Source organism: Acanthochromis polyacanthus, chromosome 13, assembly GCF_021347895.1.
Source record: "Acanthochromis polyacanthus isolate Apoly-LR-REF ecotype Palm Island chromosome 13, KAUST_Apoly_ChrSc, whole genome shotgun sequence".
Classification (NCBI taxonomy): domain Eukaryota; kingdom Metazoa; phylum Chordata; class Actinopteri; family Pomacentridae; genus Acanthochromis; species Acanthochromis polyacanthus.
In genome coordinates this window covers 1,037,513-1,062,106 of record NC_067125.1, presented here as the reverse complement: position 1 = coordinate 1,062,106, position 24,594 = coordinate 1,037,513, and the positions used below count along the sequence as shown (strand labels likewise).

At 43.9% G+C, this 24,594-nt stretch overlaps 1 protein-coding gene across 1 annotated transcript in view; it reads left to right on the top strand.

Moving 5' to 3' along the window:
• LOC127536845 (glutamate receptor ionotropic, kainate 5-like) overlaps positions 1-24,594 on the top strand; it is a 55,338-nt gene that overhangs the window by 9,701 nt on the left and 21,043 nt on the right. Inside the window, 5 exon segments of the mRNA XM_051958179.1 lie at positions 662-827; positions 5,475-5,653; positions 13,509-13,562; positions 21,296-21,457; positions 24,314-24,466. Of these exon segments, the coding sequence (XP_051814139.1) occupies positions 662-827; positions 5,475-5,653; positions 13,509-13,562; positions 21,296-21,457; positions 24,314-24,466 (714 nt within the window).

Below are 24,594 nucleotides of genomic sequence, written 5' to 3'. Positions count from 1 at the left end.
TCCTTGAGGATTCATTCAAAGTTCTTGAAATTTTCCAGACTGGCTGACCTTCAGGTTTTACAGTAATGATGGACTGTTGTTTCTCTTAGCTGATGGACTCTAACAGTTGTCCAATAGGGCTGTCAGCTGTGGACCAGCCTGACTTCTGATGGACCAACCCTTATTAAGAAGGAAGAAATTCCACAGGTGAACCTTGACAAGGCACACCTGTGAAGTGGAACCATTTCAGGTTCTATGTCATGAAGCTCATCCAGAGAATAACAAGAGTGTTCAAAGAATCTAAAATATAAAACATGTTTTGACTGATTTCACACTTTTGTGTTTCCTACATAATTCCAGATGTGTTCATTCATAGTTTAGTTCAGTTTAGTCTTTATTTAAGGGACAATGTACAGAAACATTAAGCTCACATGAGTCAGAGATGTGCTGCACCAGATTATAGCTTAGTAGCTAGTTTCCATCTGCAGTCCCTATAACATTAATAAATAACATGCCTTTGATGCCTTCAATGGAAATAGTCGTGAAAAAAAGAAAAACCGTTTAATAAGAAGGTGTGACCATACTAGACACTGCTGGTCTATATTACCTCAGAGCAAACCCCTAAGCTGCTCTTATTTCCTTCCACTTGCTTCCTAATTCTTTCTTCTTCCTGCTCCCTCAGATCCCTCACTTGAAGATCGGTCCGGAGGAAACCCCGAAGCTGCCGTACCTTCGCTTCGCCTCGGTGACGCTCTACCCGAGCAACGAGGACCTGAGCCTGGCCATCGGATCCATCCTGCGCTCCTTCGGAAACCCGACGGCCAGCCTCATCTGTGCCAAAGCAGAGTGTGAGTCTGAGTGTGTTTATGGAGGCGTTTCTAGTTTCACCACCGCAGGAAGTCTTTGCTTCATGGTTCCAGCACAGATTTGTCCACTTCCGCGGTGAAATCAGCATCTTTAGGAGCTGAACTGGAGCTCCTGGTTGAATATTCAGTTAGATGCTTCACAGAATTAGATACTTAGCAGGTCCTGAGTAGCTGACTGCTATGCACCGGGAATAATTAGTCGTTTTCAGTGAAAGTGTGGAAAAAGATGGCGTGAACGTTTACAGGAGTGGCCTTGTTCCATTGTGAGTAGAATCCAACAGCTTTGACCATGACATGAAGTACAAGTAGCAGCTACTGCACAAAACTCCAGGTCTAAGAGCATGTAGGAAACAGAATAAGGAAGGTTTGTTCTGTTAGTCCATGTTCTGAATGTTAGAGAAAAGACTTCTACTGGACGAGGACAAAAAACAACCTCTCTGACTTTTACTGATGAGCAATGAGACCCACAGAGCGGCTCTTCACAGCCACTCAGAAGTATCTACACTGAAGAACCTACTGAAAGAGGTTCTCCTGGGACGGTTCCTGCAGTCAGAATATGCATAAAGATTCCTGCAGAATGCAAAAATAACAGCAGTAAAGAAGAAAATGATCAGATTTTAACCTCATTTCATCCTTTTACAGTCAAAGTCGACCACTATTTTTTTAAAATACTTTTGAGCATAAATTCATGGAAATGTGTGAGCAGCAGTCTGACAGTTAAACTTTATAAAACCTGCAGAGGGACTCCGACAGCGAACAACAACATCTGATTAGGTGATTTACAGCTTCCCAGCATGTGGGCGTGATGAAGCAGCTGCTCCCTGCTCAGTCCTCTGGTGTTCTTCACACCGTCCTCATCTTCACCTGCAGACATCAGTTCCGTCTGATCAGCCACACAAACCTTCTTCATCGTGTCACGTCTCCTCTGTCTGTCCCTGTTTCCACAATAAGTGCTTTTATTTAACAAGATCTGGAATCATTTAACTTGTCTGAGAAACTTTTCATCAGTTCTAGATAAATGGGACTAGTTCTAGACACATGTAGTGATTGTTAATGAGATGTAATGAGTTCTAGATGGATTTAATGAGCTGTACATCCATTTTCTCAGATCTAGATACATGTAGCAGCATTATTTATATTTAACAAGTTCTAGATATGAGTTCTAGACACGTTTAATCAGTGTTAGATACTCACTGAGCGCTGAAACTTTCATTTGTGATGCAACTTCTGCTTGTGATCAGAGATTTTTCCAGCTCAGATGACCTCTGGATGTCCGTATAGAAGAACAAAGACTGGACATTTCTGGTATTATCAGCTTTAGGAGGAGTGTCTGCTGTTTCTGCTGTGTGGACTAAAAACAAAGACGATCCAGAGAGTGTTTCTGTATCTATCAGCATGTGTAAAAAACAATCCTATTGTAAATTCCTGACAAATGTGTGGAGAATAGATGTCTGATCAAATAGTGCTGCTAAACACGGTATTTACGGTTGTCTTTCCCCAAAACTGAATAATTAAAATCTGGTGTTTCTCTTTCCTCTTCCTGCCTTGATCTTCCTTTACTGCCGTTCTAAGTCCTCTAACCACCTCTACTTTCTCTCCTGCTCTGACTTTTTCCTTTCACTCTTTCTTCATCAATCTCTCTCCAGTTTTTCCACCCGACTGAGCCGCCCTCGCTCACTGTTTTAACGTCTCTCTGTCTTTAGCCGGGGCCTCGGCCGGTTAACGGCGGTGTTTAACGGGCTTGTATTGTTGTCGTGAAAGGTGCTGTCGGCCAGTTAAAGCCAGCAGGGCCGTGATGAGCGCTTTATGGAGGCGATTAGATGAGACACGGCTGCTGCTTCTGTCAGGGACAGACGAGGAAACGAGACGAAGGCCGACCGGCTCTGAATGTTAAAACGGAGATGATGCAAGAACGGCACCAAAACTGATCCAGGAAGCACTTTAATAATGGAGCTTCCTCTGCTTTTCTGACCCATTTAATCTTCCTTTAAATGCATTCACATCTGTACCAACAGCTCAACAAAACACTGCAGTTATTTATGCAGCGGCACATTTCAGGATGTCAAGATAGAGCAACAAATCAAACTCTCTGAACTCTGAGGACACGTTCAGAGTCCTTGTAGGTTCCTGGGTAGGTCCTAGATGGTTCCTGGGGAGCTCCTAGGTGGTTCCTGGGTAGGTCCTAGATGGTTCCTGGGTAGGTCCTAGATGGTTCCTGGGTAGCTCCTAGGTGGTTCCTGGGTAGGTCCTGGATGGTTCCTGGGTAGGTCCTAGATGGTTCCTGGGTAGGTCCTAGATGGTTCCTGGGTAGGTCCTAGATGGTTCCTGGGTAGGTCCTGGATGGTTCCTGGGTAGGTCCTGGATGGTTCCTGGGTAAGTCCTAGGTTGTTCCTGGGTAGGTCCTAGATGGTTCCTGGATAGGTCCTGGATGGTTCCTGGGTAGGTCCTGGATGGTTCCTGGGTAGTTCCTAGGTGGTTCCTGGGTAGGTCCTAGATGGTTCCTGGGTAGGTCCTAGATGGTTCCTGGGTAGGTCCTGGATGGTTCCTGGGTAGTTCCTAGGTGGTTCCTGGGTAGGTCCTAGATGGTTCCTGGGTAGTTCCTAGGTGGTTCCTGGGTAGGTCCTAGATGGTTCCTGGGTAGGTCCTAGATGGTTCCTGGGTAGGTCCTGGATGGTTCCTGGGTAAGTCCTAGGTTGTTCCTGGGTAGGTCCTAGATGGTTCCTGGGTAGGTCCTAGATGGTTCCTGGGTAGTTCCTAGGTGGTTCCTGGGTAGGTCCTAGATGGTTCCTGGGTAGCTCCGAGGTTGTTCCTGGGTAGTTCCTAGATGGTTCCTGGATAGGTCCTAGGTGGTAGGATGTGAATGTTGAACTATTTTTGAGCAGTTGTCTCCATTTGTGTTTAGGTTTTTGGTCTTCTGTAACTCATTCTTGATCATTGACTCCACTACTAAATATCTAAAAGCATAGTTCTCACTGTGTATTTTGTTGTTGCTGTTGTTGTCCAGTTTATCCAGAACCTGTAGCATCTCTGCTGGCGTCACAAACAAGGACCGCCAGGTTTCCATCATGATGTATGCAAAATAACAACATTTAATGCATTAATTCATATAAAATGAGCAAAGCAGCAAAGGAAGGAACCAACACATAATCTGCATTAGTGCTTAAAAACAGACTTGGATCTTTTATGTTTCACTGTATTTGCTGATTGCATCCATTGCAGATACTATTAGATTTCTGGGATAAATCTTTTGAACGCTAAAACCCACCAGTGGATTTCAAAGGATGTTGTCCTCACATTTTTCAGTGTCACATCATTTATGGTGACAGATGCCATAAAAAACACACTCTCAGATTTCTGACGGTCATTGACTCAAACATGTGTGATATATGCAGTTCTACTGGGAAAATAAACCAAATGTAATCTAAAAATTGTGGTTTTATTCTGCATGTACCATTTAACCCTTTGATGCCCATTTTCCGTTGGATTTGGGTCATTTCTGACCCGTGTTGCCGATCAAAGGGATCATTGTGTAGAATGTGTAGAGTCACCGCTTCATTCCAGTGCCGGTAACTCCTGTGGGGAAATGTCGTACATGTTCATTCCAGGTTTTCTAGTTTTTCTGGTTTATAACTGCTATCCTGCGCAGAAGACATTTCTAGGTTGTCTGTACTTCTAGTCATGGTTGTTCTGTTTCCTTAGAGGGTCAGGACTTTATTTCGCAGTGAGTAAAAATGAGACAGGAACACTGAAAAACCATTGGAGGTTCAGCGCATTAAGTCATAAAATAATGATCCCACATGGGACATAATCCGGACTCTCTTGGGTAAAAGTCCACTGACTTCTGCTCCCTCCATCCTTCTAGCTTCCATCTGAGGCTCTTTTAAAGTGGAAAAACTCCTGGATCAGGATTGAGTATTGATGCGGGTGAATCTCTGAAATATCAGCATAAAATGGCTGAGTCGATGTTGGGGGAATAAGAATGGGTTTTGCTGTAAATTTATACTTTTAAAGTAGGAAATAATGCATTTAAAGAGCACTTCTGCATCTGTTTCCAGTGCAGCCAAACAAGCTAATGAAGACGGTTAATTGTCTTATTTATTACATTAAACGTGTCCAAGAGTCCCATGTAGTCTGATGTGTGCGCCGTGTCCCTCTTATGTGGGAATAAAATGCAGCTGGTACAGAACTAATGCAGAAATAATGACCATAAATAGCATAAAAATTGATTTAGATTGAATGAAAAACCCTCTAACGAGTAAATCCATCCTCATCTGTATGGACACATGGGTCCACATTCATCCTCTGAGGAGAGAATTAATGGACTTTCAACATAATCACCTTTATCCCACTCTGTTTATTGCCTCTTTTCAGGCCTGGAAGTTTTTAGAGCAGCGACAGTTATTTGTCTCTCTAATGACTCTCACTCCCATCAATTTCTTTCTTTTTTTTCCAAGTCAGAGCAATAATTTTACAAGTAAACAGACAAACCCTCAGATGAGCATCATTTATGGACCCGTCTCTCTGTTTCTGCTCACCGCTGACAGATGATGTTTTTGCTGCACCTGGATCTCTAAAGAACTTTCCAGATCGACCACAGTCATGTTTACCAGTGTTTACCGTTGTCTGTAGGCCTGCTGAGACTGGAGGAGCTGGTCCGTCGCTTCCTCATCTCCAGGGAGACGCTGTCGGTGAGGATGCTGGACGAGAGTCTGGACCCGACTCCTCTGCTGAAGGAGATCCGTGACGATAAGGTGGCCACCATCATCATCGACGCCAACGCCTCCATCTCCTACCACATCCTCAGGAAGGTCAGGACACCCGCTGGTTCTAAACTAAAGGAATCTACTGACGACTTTACTCTGATTAATCAGAGTGGATTCATATTATTTAAGCTCATTTTATTGTGACAAACTGTATGCTGATGTCTAATACAGAACAGAAGCAGCATTTTCTAACATTGTGGCTTCAGCTGATCAGAAACTGGAGCTAAAAACAGCTGATATTACGATGCTGCGTTGACGTAGTGCGACTGAAGGCACCAAAATGTGCTGCAGATACTGATGCTGATGCATTTTCGGCATCAATATCTGATAACATTGATTATGCTGACTAGTCAAAGGTTTAAAATTAAATAATTCATCCACTTCAGAACATTTTCCAGGCCAGAAACTGAAGAAAGAGGAAATAGTGGATGTGACGCTGGATAAAATTTGCAGTTTTGCCAATAAAAGTCTGGAATGGAGGGTTAGATTGTAGGAAGCTCCTACAATTTAAAGGTGGAACGTTTCAGGTCATGAACCTCCTCATTAGTTGCAAAATGACAAAAACGAGACACAAGACGACAAAAATAAGACACAAAGCAGAGGTGAGCTAATTAAACACGGCACGTTCACTGACATCAGGTAAATCTGGAAGTGAACAACAACAGCATCAGCCCGGGACAATGTTCTGTTATCTTCTAGTGAAATGATTCATACATGCATGAACATTTAAAGTTCAGTTAACACCAAATAAGAGGATTTATTTTTAAGTAAACCGGACAACTTCATGATGTTTTATAATGCAGAACAGACAACTGAACCTTGTACCAATTTCTTCTAAGTAAATTCCATTCTAAGTGAAGAAGATTGTCTGGAGTTTGACTGGTCAGCGGGCGAGTTGTATTTGGACCTATAACCCTAATAAGTTCATTTTTCTAACCATTTAAATCAACCATCAAATACAGGTTGAGCTGTATGCCTAAATATGAACCAGTTTTAAAAGAACCCATAAATGTCTTGTTAGTTTAGTCGTGTTAAAACTGGACTAACGTGACTCCATCAGCTCATTAACGGACTCCATGGGAACGTTCCTCCTCCTGGTAATGTGAGTCTAAGAGGAAGAGAACTGCTGTGGAAAAATCTCTGAGTGCTTCAGCCTAAGTGCAGGTAAAAAGAAGAATAAAGAACAAGTGGACTGATGAGTGGAAGCTTTGTCCGTTGTACACTTTTTAGTTCATTGTTCATGTTCTGAATCTGTCGTCAACAGGCTGCCAAAGACCTGAAAAACTCCTCTTCACCCACTTAGATGCAGTTTACAGAAGTTTAGAATAAAGGCTGCCTGAAATGAAAGAACAGAACATTATTAGTCAGTAAAATACACATTACAGCTTCCAGATCACAGAGTCAGCAAAGGAACACATTTAGTCATCTGGAGCTAAACCATAGAGGATCAAAACAACAAAAAAACAAAAAATTACAAAAGTGAGACACAAAACGACAAAAGAACAAAGAACAATCTAGTATTTTACTTTCTGATCCAAACAACTTGTCATGGTCTAGAAATGATTTTAAATTTATAGTTTTACTAATTTACAATCTGCAGTTAATGTCTTCTCTGGAATTTTTACACTTTGAGGGCCGGATTGGACCCTCTGGAGGACCACTTTTGGACCACGGGCCTCATGTTGGACCCTCTGGAGGACCGCTTTTGGACCACGGGCCTCATGTTGGACCCTCTGGAGGACCGCTTTTGGACCACGGGCCTCATGTTGGACCCTCTGGAGGACCGCTTTTGGTCCACGGGCCTCATGTTGGACCCTCTGGAGGACCGCTTTTGGACCACGGGCCTCATGTTGGACCCTCTGGAGGACCGCTTTTGGACCACGGGCCTCATGTTGGACCCTCTGGAGGACCGCTTTTGGACCACGGGCCTCATGTTGGACCCTCTGGAGGACCGCTTTTGGACCACGGGCCTCATGTTGGACCCTCTGGAGGACCGCTTTTGGTCCACGGGCCTCATGTTGGACCCTCTGGAGGACCGCTTTTGGACCACGGGCCTCATGTTGGACCCTCTGGAGGACCGCTTTTGGACCACGGGCCTCATGTTGGACCCTCTGGAGGACCACTTTTGGTCCACGGGCCTCATGCTGGACCCTCTGGAGGACCGCTTTTGGTCCACGGGCCTCATGTTGGACCCTCTGGAGGACCGCTTTTGGACCACGGGCCTCATGTTGGACCCTCTGGAGGACCGCTTTTGGACCACGGGCCTCATGTTGGACCCTCTGGAGGACCACTTTTGGTCCACGGGCCTCATGCTGGACCCTCTGGAGGACCACTTTTGGTCCACGGGCCTCATGCTGGACCCTCTGGAGGACCACTTTTGGTCCACGGGCCTCATGTTGGACCCTCTGGAGGACCGCTTTTGGTCCACGGGCCTCATGTTGGACCCTCTGGAGGACCGCTTTTGGTCCACGGGCCTCATGTTGGACCCTCTGGAGGACCGCTTTTGGTCCACGGGCCTCATGTTGGACCCTCTGGAGGACCGCTTTTGGACCACGGGCCTCATGTTGGACCCTCTGGAGGACCGCTTTTGGACCACGGGCCTCATGTTGGACCCTCTGGAGGACCGCTTTTGGACCACGGGCCTCATGTTGGACCCTCTGGAGGACCGCTTTTGGTCCACGGGCCTCATGTTGGACCCTCTGGAGGACCGCTTTTGGCCCACGGGCCTCATGTTGGACCCTCTGGAGGACCACTTTTGGCCCACGGGCCTCATGTTGGACCCTCTGGAGGACCACTTTTGGACCACGGGCCTCATGTTGGACCCTCTGGAGGACCGCTTTTGGACCACGGGCCTCATGTTGGACCCTCTGGAGGACCACTTTTGGACCACGGGCCTCATGTTGGACCCTCTGGAGGACCGCTTTTGGACCACGGGCCTCATGTTGGACCCTCTGGAGGACCGCTTTTGGTCCACGGGCCTCATGTTGGACCCTCTGGAGGACCGCTTTTGGACCACGGGCCTCATGTTGGACCCTCTGGAGGACCGCTTTTGGACCACGGGCCTCATGTTGGACCCTCTGGAGGACCGCTTTTGGTCCACGGGCCTCATGTTGGACCCTCTGGAGGACCGCTTTTGGACCACGGGCCTCATGTTGGACCCTCTGGAGGACCGCTTTTGGACCATGGGCCTCATGTTGGACACCCCTGCAGTAGAGCTGCTATAATAATCAGGGTTGGAGAAAAATCATCACTGTCGGTGTTTCATCAGCTGCTAGTTTCTCCAGATTGCTCGGGATCATCATCATGTGTTTCGAACCTTTCCAGAAAGCTGCACTTCATGATTCCATTCATCTGGATGATATCTCCAACACTGCTGGCAGAAATGTAGCCTGAAACCCCGGCTGACCCTCCACTGAAGGCTGCCAGCTCTCTGTCTTCAACCTCTCTGACTCTTCTGGTCTTTGATTGGACCTAAACATTTCAGCCTTTGACTCATCGCTCCACAGAACTCGTCTCCACTGGTCTCCACTCCAATCTCTGTGAGTTTCTACATCTTTCAGCGTCTCAGCTCTGTGTTTCCTGCCCTTCCACTGAGGATGTTCCTGATCAAACTTCTCTGAAATGTCGACGGATCGACTCGGCATCCAGATGAATCTCAGTAAATTCTTTGCTGGGCTTCTTTCTGCCTCTCAGAGCAGAAACTCAAAGATGATTCTTGTCAGTTTTCTTGGCCTTGTCTTCCTTTTTTTGTCCTCCGTTTCTCCAGGTTTTCACATTTCTTTATTCCGGCATGAATAAAACATTTGGAGCGTCCAGTTTGCTGATCTGCCTTGAAACGTGTCCATGCCAGTGTTAAATTCAGATTTTACGCCTGTCAGATTGTAAAATATTTGTCATTTCCACTGGAATGGTGTGGCTGTGGCTGTCTGGTGGAACACAGCAGTGGATTAGTTCACAGCTTAAAGCTCATTTTCTGCTTGATGCGTCTACGAGGTAAATTATGTCGTTTTAGCAGCCACGCCCACTCCTCAAGCAGAAAATTTCCACGTCATGCACCTCCAAATTTTTTTAACAATGTGGACGAAAACGTGGAAAATCTAGAATCTGTGGGAAAAGACGATGGAAGTACAGAAGCTCCAAGCAGCAGAAGTTCAGCCATTTATAGGATTCATCCCAGAGATCACCGTGGTAACCGGGTTATCAGCAACTCATGGCGTGAAATTAAATAGAACTCCTGAAATGCAGCTGTTTGGTAAAATGCCGTGTTGTAAGTGGTGTCAATATATACGTGTTACGTAGAAACTTCTAACAACACCGTACGGATTCCCTCTGTATTCTGATTGTATCTTCAAGCAGAGACTGAGAAATGCTTCATGGATTCTTCACACTTTACACAGAGCTGTAGGTCATCTGTCTCATTTAGTTTAGCTGCTGACAATGATTGATTGATTGACTGATTGATCGCATTGAGTGTTCTGTTTCTGCTATTGATCAGGGCACAACATTTCAGTGTCGAGGGAATAAAGGAGTCAGACTGTCAGATCAGTCACTGTCAGAGAAGAAGAAGAAGACGAAGAAGAAGAAGTTGATGAAGAAGAAGAGGAAGATGACGAAGAAGAAGAGGAAGACGATGAAGAAGAGGAAGACGACAAAGAAGATGAAGACGACGAAGAAGAGGAAGACGATGAAGAAGAGGAAGATGACGAAGAAGAGGAAGAGGAAGACGACGAAGAAGAGGAAGACGATGAAGAAGAGGAAGACGACAAAGAAGAGGAAGACGATGAAGAAGAGGAGGAAGACGACGAAGAAGATGAAGACGACGAAGAAGAGGAAGACGATGAAGAAGAGGAGGAAGACGACGAAGAAGATGAAGACGACGAAGAAGAGGAGGATGACGAAGAAGAGGAGGATGACGAAGAAGAATTCGATGAAGAAGAAAACGAGGAAGACGACGAAGAAGATGAAGAGGAAGACGATGAAGAAAAGACGAAGAAGAAGATGAGGAAGAAGACGAAAATGATGACGAAGAAGACGAAGAAGAGCAGTTTAGAAATCAACAAAAATCAGATCTTCACTGCACAATTACAGAGCCCAGAAAGATTCATTACTGTAGCGTGTTTTTCATGTCAGAACATTCTAAGAGCACTGATGGACCGGTAACCGTGCAGAATGAGGACTCTTAGATACCAGAGAGCAGCATCTAGCAGAGCTTCAGTCTGATTATCCGTCTGAAAACGATGACAACAGCTGCACCTCTGTTTCTGGTTGTGGTGTTTGCAGACGGCTGGTTCGCTGCCAAACTTTAGCTGAGTGTAGCAGCGTTTGGCAGGTTTCAGCTGAACTCTCAGATCTGTACCCTCAGGGCCGGAGGAGATCAGAATCCAGAATGAAATCAGAATGTCCTGACGTTCCTCTGAGTGGAAGGTTAATGGATGAATAACCCGTGAAAGGAAAGCCAGTTTACATCCCCACTGATTCAGAGCATTTATACTGGAAATGTGTCGACTGTTCAGACCAGGAATGTCCAACATGAGGCCCGTGGTCCAAAAGCGGTCCTCCAGGGGTGTCCAACATGAGGCCCGTGGTCCAAAAGTGGTCCTCCAGAGGGTCCAACATGAGGCCCGTAGTCCAAAAGCGGTCCTCCAGAGGGTCCAACATGAGGCCCGTGGTCCAAAAGCGGTCCTCCAGGGGTGTCCAACATGAGGCCCGTGGTCCAAAAGTGGTCCTCCAGAGGGTCCAACATGAGGCCCGTAGTCCAAAAGCGGTCCTCCAGAGGGTCCAACATGAAGCCCGTGGTCCAAAAGTGGTCCTCCAGAGGGTCCAACATGAGGCCCGTGGTCCAAAAGCGGTCCTCCAGAGGGTCCAACATGAGGCCCGTGGTCCAAAAGCGGTCCTCCAGAGGGTCCAACATGAGGCCCGTGGTCCAAAAGCGGTCCTCCAGGGGTGTCCAACATGAGGCCCGTGGTCCAAAAGCGGTCCTCCAGAGGGTCCAACATGAGGCCCGTGGTCCAAAAGCGGTCCTCCAGAGGGTCCAACATGAGGCCCGTGGTCCAAAAGCGGTCCTCCAGAGGGTCCAACATGAAGCCCGTGGTCCAAAAGCGGTCCTCCAGAGGGTCCAACATGAGGCCCGTGGTCCAAAAGCGGTCCTCCAGAGGGTCCAACATGAGGCCCGTGGTCCAAAAGCGGTCCTCCAGAGGGTCCAACATGAGGCCCGTGGTCCAAAAGCGGTCCTCCAGAGGGTCCAACATGAGGCCCGTGGTCCAAAAGCGGTCCTCCAGAGGGTCCAACATGAGGCCCGTGGTCCAAAAGCGGTCCTCCAGAGGGTCCAACATGAGGCCTGTGGTCCAAAAGCGGTCCTCCAGAGGGTCCAACATGAGGCCCGTGGGCCAAAAGTGGTCCTCCAGAGGGTCCAACATGAGGCCCGTGGTCCAAAAGCGGTCCTCCAGAGGGTCCAACATGAGGCCTGTGGTCCAAAAGCGGTCCTCCAGAGGGTCCAACATGAGGCCCGTGGGCCAAAAGTGGTCCTCCAGAGGGTCCAACATGAGGCCCGTGGTCCAAAAGCGGTCCTCCAGAGGGTCCAACATGAGGCCTGTGGTCCAAAAGCGGTCCTCCAGAGGGTCCAACATGAGGCCCGTGGGCCAAAAGTGGTCCTCCAGAGGGTCCAACATGAGGCCCGTGGTCCAAAAGCGGTCCTCCAGAGGGTCCAACATGAGGCCTGTGGTCCAAAAGCGGTCCTCCAGAGGGTCCAACATGAGGCCCGTGGTCCAAAAGCGGTCCTCCAGAGGGTCCAACATGAGGCCTGTGGTCCAAAAGCGGTCCTCCAGAGGGTCCAACATGAGGCCCGTGGTCCAAAAGTGGTCCTCCAGAGGGTCCAATCCGGCCCTCAAAGTGTAAAAATTCCAGAGAAGACATTAACTGCAGATTGTAAATCAGTAAAACTATAAATTTAAAATCATTTCTAGACCATGACAAGTTGTTTGGATCAGAAAGGAAAATAGTAGACTGTTCATTGTTCTTTTGTCATTTTGTGTCTCATTTTTGTAATATTTTGTCTGTTTTTGTTGTTTCTGTCTGACTTGTCTTTTGCCTCATATTTTTGTTGTTTTGTGTTTTCTTTTTGTTGCGCTTGTGTTTTTGTCTTATTTTTGTCATTTTGTCTTTGGCCTTATTCATTGTTTTGTGTCACTTTGTGTGTTTTTGTCTCAGTTGTGTTGTTTTTGTTTTTTGCTTTTTGTTGTTTTGTTTTTGTTATTTTGTCTCGTTTTTGTCCATTTTTATTCCTTTGTCAGTTTTTTATCAAATTTTTTTGTCTTTGTTTTGTTTCATGTCGTTTCTCTCATTTTTTGCCATTTTGTTTTTCACTTTTGTAGTCTCTTTTGTAATATTTTGTCTTGTTTTTGTTGTTTTTTGTCCTTTTTAGAGTGAAATGCTATGTCGTCAATTATCATTCGGAGTTGTGGTTATTTATAGGTTATAATGCTGTGGTGTTACTGGTTTTACTGGTTTTACTGGAGATCAGACTGGACTGGATGTGGAACCTGGACTAAGATGAGCTGGACTCTCCTGATCCGTTTCCACTACGACTCCCAGACGTCTCCTTTTTTTTGTCCAGGTTTTCTCCCAGATTAAGCTCAGGTGTCTAGACGTCTTCTCACCTGCAGATCTTCCAGTGAGATCTCCTCTCAGCTCTGATTTTCTTCCTCATTATTCCCCTGAACTTTTCTCGACAGTTTTCCGTCTCTGTTGTGTAACCGGCTGCTTTCTTTCTATTGAAGACGCTTCGACTCAGACCGTCATTCAGGCTGAAAATATATAGAACGGCTTTAAAATAAACTCTGACTCATGTTCCTCTGTCTCACAGCGCTTCTTCTTCTTCTTCTTGTTTTGTGGTAACCTGCAGGCGAACGAGCTGGGGATGACGTCGGCCTTCTACAAATACATCCTCACCACCATGGTAAGACACATCCATCCTCCTTCTGGACCACTAGCAGTCCTTCTGTGCTCCTTTTCTGCTTCCTTGTGGTGATTTTGTGACTGACTTTGATCACTTTGTGTGTCATTGTGCCTCCTTTGGTGTCACTTTTATCTGTTGGTGGTTGTTTTGTTTGGATTACTTTTTTTTGTTGTTTTGCGTTTGATTGTGGTCATTTTTGTCTTATTTTGGTGATTTTGTGTGCAATTGTGGGTGTTTTGTACTTGATTTTGGTCATATCGTGTCTCTTTGTGGCTATTTTGTGTCTGATTTTGATCGATTTGTGTGTAATCATGGCTGTGTGTGTCTCCCAGTGGTCACGTTTGTGTTTTTGTGGTTCTTTTGCTTCGTTTGCTGCTCACTTGGAGTCTTTTGTGGTCAGTTTGGATTATATTTCAATGCTGTGGTTGTTGTGCGTCTCATTTTGGTCATTTTGTGTTTAACTGTGGTTATTTTTTCTCTTTTTGTGGCTGTTTTGCAGCTCTTTGGGCCGTTTTGTGGTCATTTTGTGGGCTCATTCCTGTTGTTTTGCATTGCTTTGCTCATTGTTTTGGTCATTTTGTCTCTCATGATGATCACTTTGTGTCTCTTTTTTGTTGTTTTGTGTCTTTCTGTTGTAGTTTAGCTTTCTTGTCTTCTTCGTGGTGACTTTTTGTGATCACTTTGTGTGTCATTTTAGTTCAGTTTTGTGTCCATTTTGTGTTGCTTTGCTGGTCTGTTTGTTCCATCCTGACCTCTGTGCAGCTGCAGGATGTTTTCAGGTCACATCTTACCTCTAAACTCTCGGCTTTGCCTCCATCTATCTCGTCTTTCCTCCCTCCTCCTCATCAGAGATGCATGCCGGTCCTGCTGCTGTTTGTCATCATTATAATTCTGCTGTTCGGTGTCGTGCCCTTGTACGAGGAGCCTTTGCGTAGATAATAACTCGTCTGGAACTCTCTAAACACCGCCGTGTCGCCGCTTTAACGGGGCCGCTCATAGGGGCCCTTCACGCTCACAAGCCAAGGGCAGAATCAGCAACAAAACCCTGGAAACAGAGCAGAAGGAAAACGATTCCCTCACTCCACCTCCTCCACCTGCTGCCGTCTCTGACCGGCCTGTAGCTTTGTGTTTCCATCACGCTCTGCCGCCTGCTCAGGCTTTCACAGCGTTTCATTCAGAGTTCAGCAGCAGACGTCTCACTTTAGAAACACTAAAACCAACCAACAGGAAGAGAACAAACACAACAGCAGCTGGAATGAGTTTTAATCTGAGATGTCTGACCCACAGGAAGTCTCTACGTTTACTGTAGAACTCCTGCTGCTACATGTGACACGATTCAGACTAACATGCACAAAGAGGCACATTTCCTGAGTTGTGTTGGTTATTTCCAGTTACTTGGTGTCTCGTTTTTTCTTTTTCAGATGATTTCAGTCTTTTTGTGTCTCATTTTGACTTGATTTGTCATTTTGTGGGTCTTTTGTTCTTCATTTGGACCATTTAGTTCTTTCATTTTGTTGTTTTTGTGTCTGATTTTAGTTGTTTCACAGTTTATTTGAATTGTTTCGTCTCACTTTTGTCTCTTTTTTTCAATTTATGCTCCTTTTTGGCCTCCTTTGTGGTCATTTTATGTTTTTCACATCACTTTTTGTGTTTGATTTTAGTTGTTTCATCTCATTTCTGTCATTTTGTGTCTCGTTTTGGTTTGGTTTGTCATTTTATGGTTGTTTTGCGTTTAATTTTGGAGCTTTTTTGTGCAATTCTGGCTGGTTTGTCCTTTATTTTGGTAGTCTTGGATCTCCTTGTGGGTACTTTGGTACTCTGTAGTAGTTTTGTGTCTCTTTTTTTGCTTTTATGTCTCATTTTGGTCCTTTTCTGTCTCTTTATGGGCTGTTTCTGTCTCATTTTAGTGCTTTTACATTTGTTTTCTCATCTTGTGTGGTTGCTTTGTGCCTCTTCAGGGTTATTTTGTGTCGCTAAGTCTGTGTTTTTGCTCATTTTTGTTCTTTTTTGTTTCTATCAGCAGTTATTTTGTGTTATTTGTCATCATGTTGTCTCATTTTAGTATCATATTTTGTTTTGGCAGTTTTTTTCTATCTTTGTTTTTGCTTTGTTTCTGATTTTGTTCATCAGTTTGTGGTTATTTTGTGTGTTATTTTATTGGTTTTGTGTCTTTTTGTTGTTACTTTGTCTTGTTTGCTGTCTGTGTTCACTTTTTTCTCATTTCAGTTCTTTTGTTTTAATTTCATTATTTTCTGGCTTATTTTGGTCAGTTTGTGTATCACGGGTTGTTTTGTGTTTTCTTTTGTCGTCATTTATTGTCTCATTGTTTTGGTTTTGTGTCTGATTTTGGTCATTGTTTTGAGGCTGTTTTTCTTATTTGGTCATTTCTCCTCTGTTTTCTATCAGTTTGTTTTCGCCTTTTCTCTCATTTTTTAGTTATTTTGCTCATGATTTTGGGCCATTTTGTATCAGTGGGGTTTCTTTCTGTCTCATTTTGGTCATTTTTCAGAAAAATGATTTTGGCAATTAATTGATTTAAAAAATTCATTGTCTAAGTTCACAGTGATTTTGTCTGTTTTTGACAAAAACTCTTTGTCCATTATTCATCCATCCATCATCCATCCATCTATTATTCATCCATCCATCCATCCATCCATCCATCCATCCATCATCCATCCATCTATTATTCATCCATCCATTATCCATCCATCTATTATTCATCCATCCATTATCCATCCATCCATCATCCATCCATCTATTATTCATCCATCCATCCATCCATCCATCTATTATTCATCCATCCATCATCCATCCATCCATCCATCTATTATTCATCCATCCATCATCCATCCATCCATCCATCTATTATTCATCCATCCATCATCCATCCATCATCCATCCATCCATCCATCTATTATTCATCCATCCATCATCCATCCATCATCCATCCATCCATCATCCATCATCCATCCATCCATCCATCTATTATTCATCCATCCATCCATCATCCATCCATCCATCTTCTTCCTCTTACCCGGAGTTGGGTCATTCCAGATGAAAATGATGAAATGCTGCCTGTAATGAGGGCCTGTAGGGGCCTGTAGGGGCCGGTAGGGGCCTGTAGGGGCCGGTAGGGGCCGGTAGGGGCCTGTAGGGGCCGGTAGGGGCCGGTAGGGGCCTGTAGGGGCCTGTAGGGGCCACAGAGTCTGCTAGGAGGAGAATCCAGCCATGGAGGGAGGACCAGTGACCCAGAATGACTTCTGGTGACTTTCACATGCCTAAAGCCTCCACGGTGTGAAGCTGTCAGTGAGTCATATCAGGTATTGATCAGAATGTTGTCCTGAACAGAGTCTGAATGTGACTTCGTGCTCTGTAAAACCCACAAACATGAGGCAGGCTGCTGGTCTTTAAAGTGCCGCAGCGTCGCCGTGTCCTTCTGGGATGCTGCTGCAGTGTTTCTTCCTCACAGAGCTCCAGCCTCCAGCCAACTGCTCTTTGTCACGGCTGGCAGGCCGGCCGTCTGACAGCACACTTGGCCACAGCCGGAATTGATTTGGCATCTGGCGACTGCAGCGGCAGCGACAACAACAGCAACAGTTTCCCGACAGGCCGGACGCTGTTCAGTAAATAAGTGTCAGAGAGATTCAGGTTAGCGCCGGAGCTGAATCCTCTCAGGATGTTCAGCTAAAAGCTCACAGTTTTACAGACCCTGGACCTGCAAACCGGACGGATTCTGAGCCAGAATGTTTGAGAAGCAGCCAAACGATGATGATGATGATGATGATGATGGTCTGGTCCGACAACAGCAGCCCTGCATTTAGATGTTTTATTGCTTCCTAAAGAAACAACGAAACAAACAACAGAGACATGAAGACGAGAAGAGTGGCTGGTGATTCTACACTAAATGTGCTGGGGGGGGGGGGGTTTAACTGCATTAAAAATGACAACAATGATGTTAAAGCACTAAAACCTTTTATTAACTTCATAAATGAATCAATGTACATCATTTTGTGTTTGATTTTTGTCCTTTTCAGATGATTTCAGTCTTTTTGTGTCTCATTTTCATTTATCATTTTGTGGTTCTCTCGTTCTTCATTTGACCATTTAGTTCCTTTATTTTGTTGTTTTTGTGTCTGGTTTTAGTTGTTTTGCTGTCTATTTTGGTTGTTTGTCTCATTTTTGCCTTTTTTTTAACCTGTTGATGGTCATTTTGTGTTTTTTCACATCATGTTTGTGTTTGATTTTCCTCGTTTTGTGTCTCATTTCTGTCTCATTTTGGTTTGGTTTGTCATTTTATGGTTGTTTTGCATTTCACGTTGGAGCCTCTTTGTGGTGAACGTGCGTCTCATTTCAGTTGTTTTGCGTTGTGTTTTGGTGCGTTTGTGTGCAGTCAGATGAAACACTGAGGTTGTCAGAGCTGGTGCTGAAATGTGAAAAATCAGGAATATTTGAAATGAGTCTCATGGAACAAAAGTGGTTTGATTTCCTGAAGTTCAGAATCGTAGAACAGTAACAGGATCCGGGGGTGACGCTGTCTGAGTCTGCTGTATCTGTGGAAAGATGCACAGTAAGCATCATTTATAATGATATATTATTATATTTAGTGCATCCACTCCCTCTCTGCACATTAGTCCTTCATATTTCTACTTTTTCAGACGGCGCGTCGCCTTCGTCTGGAAAAGTTCTTTCCATTTTTGAACCTCTTTGTTGAAACTCAGTTTGTTGAAACTCAGTGGAAAAAAATCAAATAATTCCATCTTCTTATCATTAAATCAGAAACAGTCCTCTTATAACAGCAGCGACACGCCGGATGATGACATTTCTGAGTAATGGAGGATTTTCTGTGGATTTGTTCAGTCGTGTTTCATGAACTTCTGAAAGAAAATGTTCCTTTTTTTACCCTCTGAGTAACCCTGAGATGCTTTATTTTTAGTCACTGTGGGATAAGTCCTGCTTCTGAATGAAAACAGCTCAAACATGGTGGAAAAATGCCTCAAAAATGTCAAATAAAAATGATTTAAAACAAGAAAATCTAAGCAAATATCTGTAAAATAATTAGACTTTTATCAAATTAAATGCAGTAAAGCAGTGTAATTATACAAAAGATTAAATTGTTCTTTGTAAAAAATTTTTGATGATTTGATGATTTACTGTCATTAAAAATCTGCTAAATTACAATTATTTACCATTTTTCAATTCCTAATATTTGGATTCTTTCTTACAAATAAAATATTCAGACACTGGAAATAGTTTTACCGTCTCTAAAGACACAGATTTTGGATTATTTACAGTTTTGTCCTGTTTTCTGTTTTTCTTTTTTCATCTAAATCAACGCCACTTTTCTGTGATTTTACTACATATTATCTGAATATTTTAAAAAAAACCTGGGGTAAAAATCCATAAATGTGCGACGATTTACCGTTTTCTAATTCTGAACATCTGGAATTTTTCCTACAAATTACAGCAAATATGTTTTACTGATTTAAAAATTGTCTAACTGCCTCGTTAAGCAGTGATTTGGAATAAAATACAGATTTAGTATTTGGACAGTTAACATGTAAGTTATTTTACTGAATATTATCTGTAGTTTAACAAATTATCACAGAACAAAAATCTGGTTAATGCTCTTCCATTCAGTCTTCTCTCCTTTAATATTTCTCCTCCACCTCGTTGAGTTTTCCACTGAGAAAAACAATTCCAGGAAAGGGTTAGGGTTGGGACACAGGAAGTCATTTTTCTGACTGAGGAGACGCATAAAGAACCGACTGCATGAGGAGACTTTTTTAGCTTTAATTATGCAGAGAATAAAAACACAGAAGCAGCAATAATTAGTGGCTTCCTGACTGACCTGTGATTAAAGCCCAGCTTTAGGAGCTAAACTGCTTTTACTTTGCTGCGTTCTTCGTGAGCAGATTCAGAATCGATCCATGTGAGGGATGTTAATGTGAGTGTGGGAGCCATGGTAACCGTGCAGGGATCAGTTTACTGCAGCGTCTGGATCCTCTGTGGCTTCATTAAGTCCATTAAAGACAGCGAGCGATGCCACAGTAACACCGTCTACCTGCTGTCCTCATTCAGGGATCACCTGGTCCTGATCTGAGGCTGTCCAGGTAGAGTCGTAGTGCAGACTGAGCTGCTGGGTTTGATCAAACCACAGTTCCTGCTTCTGTGTTTTTATCCCAGCAAATCTCTGCATAATTCAAGCTAAAAAAAAAAAACACTCTATTTTGCTCACTCTGATTCTTCATACAGCTCATCGGTTCAGGACGTTTCTGCAGCTGAAGAGTCAGAAAAAAATCTACTTCCTGTGTCTTTTCTGGAAAACCTTTTCAAAAGTCAGATAAAAAAAAGACAAAAAACAACGAAAACAAGACAAAATATTGTAAAACGAGACAAATCATCAAAAAACGAGGCAAATGACATGAAAGGAAAGACACAAAAACGCAAAACAGCGAATGCAGCAAAACACAAAATGACAAAAATCAGACAACACAAGCAATGCAAAAAGGAAACACAAAAAACATGAGACAAAAAAACAGCGAGAGACAAAACAAAAACGTAGACAACAAAAAAACAGGACAAAATATTGTAAAAACGAGACAAAACAACAAAAGAACAGTCTAGTATTTTACTTTCTGATCCAAACAACTTGTCATGGTCTAGAAATGATTTTAAATTTATAGTTTTACTAATTTACAATCTGCAGTTAATGCCTTCTCTGTAGTTTTACACTTTGAGGGCCGGATTGGACCCTCTGGAGGACCACTTTTGGCCCACGGGCCTCATGTTGGACCCTCTGGAGGACCACTTTTGGCCCACGGGCCTCATGTTGGACCCTCTGGAGGACCACTTTAGGACCACGGGCCTCATGTTGGACCCTCTGGAGGACCACTTTAGGACCACGGGCCTCATGTTGGACCCTCTGGAGGACCACTTTTGGTCCACGGGCCTCATGTTGGACCCTCTGGAGGACCACTTTAGGACCACGGGCCTCATGTTGGACCCTCTGGAGGACCACTTTAGGACCACGGGCCTCATGTTGGACCCTCTGGAGGACCACTTTTGGCCCACGGGCCTCATGTTGGACCCTCTGGAGGACCACTTTTGGACCACGGGCCTCATGTTGGACACCCCTGGTTTAGCGGGTAAAGGGGTTGAAAACAGGAACGTTTTCTTTGAGAAGAACAAACGTGCAGAAACACGTCCTCTGCAGACTGTTACTATCGGCTTTCTGTAATATAATGATAATAAGATGGAATCAGCAGAACCTGAGCAGGTTGGATCCAGCTTTTTATTGACTCTGTCTGCGTCCTCGACTCTTCCCGGCTGAAGATAAATGTTTGTTTGTCAGCATCTGTTGCTGGACAGCATCCCTGTGAGGCCGAGCAACAGTTTGATTGTGGTTTGTTTCAGCAGCAGAGCGCAGCGTGACACCGGCTCGCCTTCAACCACCATTTGAAGTTCTTTGAAATTCCCCAGCTTTTGATGTCCATCTTTTTTTTTCTGTCTCTCTGCCGCCCTGCTCTGAATTTTAACAAACGTGTGCGCCTGTGCAGCCTGCAGAAGAGCAGCCTTTGGTTTGTTTCCATCCTCCTCTTCCTCCTCTTTCATCCTCGGCTCGTTTAATACCTTCTCCTGCTGCGATCTTAAACGCTCGTTGTTTCTGTGTTCTAGCGGTTTGCTGACACGCTGATCAGCTCTTCCTGCCTCTCTCTGTCTGTCTGTGTCCTCAGGATTTCCCTCTGCTCCGGCTGGACGACGTGGTGGGCGAGCAGTCCAACATCGTGGGCTTCTCCATGCTCAACAGCAGCCACTCCTTCTACCTGGAGTTCATCAGGAGCCTCAACCTGTCGTGGAGAGAAGGCTGTGAGCTCGGCCCCTACCCAGGACCGGCGGTAAACGCTGAAACAAAGCTCCCATGATGAGCCCCTTCTCACAAAATTAAAGTTTCACATGTTCCTATGTCAGGATATTTCAATGTTTCAGTTAAGAATACGACAACAGTGTGACTGCAGAAATCCTGCTGTTGCTCTAAACCCTCCTGCTGTCCTCATCTACGGCACCAAAAAATATTCTTTCCTCGTCTGAAAACAAAATCCAAAAATTCTGCAAAAAGTTCCCCAAATTTCTGAAACTTTGGCAAGAAAATTCTTGTAAAAATTTTCAAAAAATGAGTAAAAATCTTCCCAAAACATCCTAAAAATATCCAAAGTGATTCCATTTATATCAGTAAAACTAAATATGTGTTAGTTTCTTAAGAACATTCACATAAAATCAAACAAATCCAGCAAATTTCACTGGATTTTGGTTGATTTTTATGTGAATGTTCTTAAGAAACATTTTGAACATTTCTTATTCTTCCACCCAAAAATGTTCAAAGATTTCCCAAAAATGTTAAAAATGTGGACATCAGAAGTTTTACTGTCAAAATAATGTTTTTTCTTCCACATTTTCAAACTTTAAAACGGTCAGTTACACCAGGGTCAAATGTCTGACAATGCAATGGAGAGGAATTACTGTTTATGTAGAAAATCCAGTTTGAAGCTCAGATTTTCTTCTTTCTCTGAACAGAACTGCATGATTAATTCAAGGACCATCGGAAAGTTGAAAATCCAACATTACTTTCTTGTTCTGGCTCTGAAAAATGGTCCAATTGTGACATTTCTAATGGTTTTGTTTTTGAATCTGCAGCTGTTTTAGGTTTTTTAGGGTTTAATAGGAAGAAGCTTCACAGCAAACATCTAAAGAGCAACTTTTCCTCGTTTTGTTTAAACCTTCAGCAGCGTGAACAGAAACAAAGCTCCTTTCTAAATCATCTCAGACGGGAATCGCTGCTCCAGACGATGAGCCAGATAAATTAGGATCATGAGATAATGTCTTTTATACTTGGGCATAATTAGAAGTGTTAATCATGAGATCAAGGTGTGATATCCTGAGATAATAAGAGAACTAAATCATCAGGTTGAGCGGCCCGATTCCTTCCCTCTAATTTGTCACTGCGTCTCTTCCTCCTCTGTAATGAATAGAGCCATCAGCAGGAATCCATCCCATCGCTGCTGTTTGTCTCATATCAGCCCAGCAATAAAAGCGGCTCTAATGAAGATAATGATAACGACAATAGACTTTATCTCAATCACCGGGAACGCCGTCGTCACCCTGGAAAACGTCCCCCGGGGCTTTTATTGCTCATATTTATTCACTTGAGGTGCTTGACGGAATTGAAAAGAGCCATAAAGGTGGATATTTGATGGTAATGAACTCTGTGATTGGATGATGATGGGCGTCACTCGATGGTTAGATAAAGACGAAACATTTCAACCTCCTCAAGTCTCTGCTACAGGAAAGATTCGAGAGATTAAAGCAAGAAATGAATATATATAAAAATGATCTGATACTGTGGAAGCAGGATTTGACCTACTGAGACTTTACAGCAGGAGAGTCAAACTGATCCTAGTCCAGGTTCAGTCCAGTCTGATCTCCAGTGGACCGGACCAGTGAAACCACAGCATGATTTTTAATCATAGTTATCTGAAACCGAATGATTTAGGATTCTACTTTTGATCAAAATGAGAAAAAAAGACAAACAACCCTCAACAAAAATGAGACAAAATATTACAAAGGTTAGGGTTAAACGACAAAAACAAGAATAAAATTGACAATAAATGAGACAAACGACATGAAACAAAACAAAAAGAGAGTTGCTAGTCTGACTTATGCTGGGAGCCATAAAGAAGGTAAAAAGTTAGTGAATGTAGAGCAATCCAAGGTGGAGTAGAACCAGAGAATGGAAACAAAGCCGTCTGATAGCACCGTGTGACGATGTATTCATTCGCTCCATTCATCAACTAGTTCCATGGAACCAGTTCTGATGAAACGCTGTAAGTCGAGGACGCCGTAAACTGAGGACCTCCTGTACTCCAAGCCAACTAAAAAAGAAAAATTTGAACAATTTTTTTAAGGACAAAAAGTAAGCAGATATGCTTGGGAATCACAGAAATAAAATTTTTCAAAGCTTAAAGTCGACCCGTCGCTCCTTCCAGCGGACTGCCTGACCTCTGATTCCACCTCTGACTTCTATTTGGAAGTTTTGCTTTAGAAACCATTGATGGAAACGGCACAAAATCTAAGAAAATCCTCATTTTCGTCTGGTTTGAGGTAGGTTTAGACTTTTTCTTCAGAGTTAATGAGCCTCATGGGAGATCAAAACACTTTTTAAAGCCGCACACCTGATCTGAGTTTTCTCCTTCAAGCTAACTTCAGACAGTTTATCGTCTATGAAACACGTCCTGAAGACTTCTCTGCATCTCTCTGTTGCTGATGGACATTTCTGTCACTTTCTTCTTCTTCTTCCTTATTTATTGCAGCTGTGTGTTAGGGGTTAGAGTTTCAGCGCCACCTTCTGGAAACAGAACACTAAGCTGTTTATTCTCTCTAAAGCAGTTTACAGAAAAAGTCACATTTTCTTTCTCCTTAAAATGTGTGGCATCGTTCCAAACATTCATTTCCAACTTGCTTGACAATTCTCTGAAGACCCAGCGAGTGTTTGGGAGTCTGTTCATTTAATCCGTTCACCAACAGGACCGTGAGAACCACAGCTCCAGGTTTTAGGGTGCTGGAACGAAGCGACAGTCGGGTTGTTGTGGATAAACTGCTGCAGACTGGCATGTAAACACACCAGGAGCTCGTTGGCTTTATTTATGCTGGTTATGTTCAGGTTTTGATGGTTTTTCCGTGTTGTTTTGTTGTTGCAGCTGTCGTCGGCCCTGATGTTCGACGCCGTCCATGTGGTGGTGAGCGCCGTCCGGGAGCTGAACCGCAGTCAGGAGATCGGAGTGAAGCCGCTGAGCTGCACATCACCGCTCATCTGGCAGCACGGAACCAGCCTCATGAACTACCTACGCATGGTAAACACTCATCTCTGTCTGATTTATTTAGTTTATTTAACCTTTATTGAACCAGATAAAACCCACTGAGATCAGGATCTGCTTCACAAGGACGTCCACACGTCATAAAACAACTACGAGGAGATGAC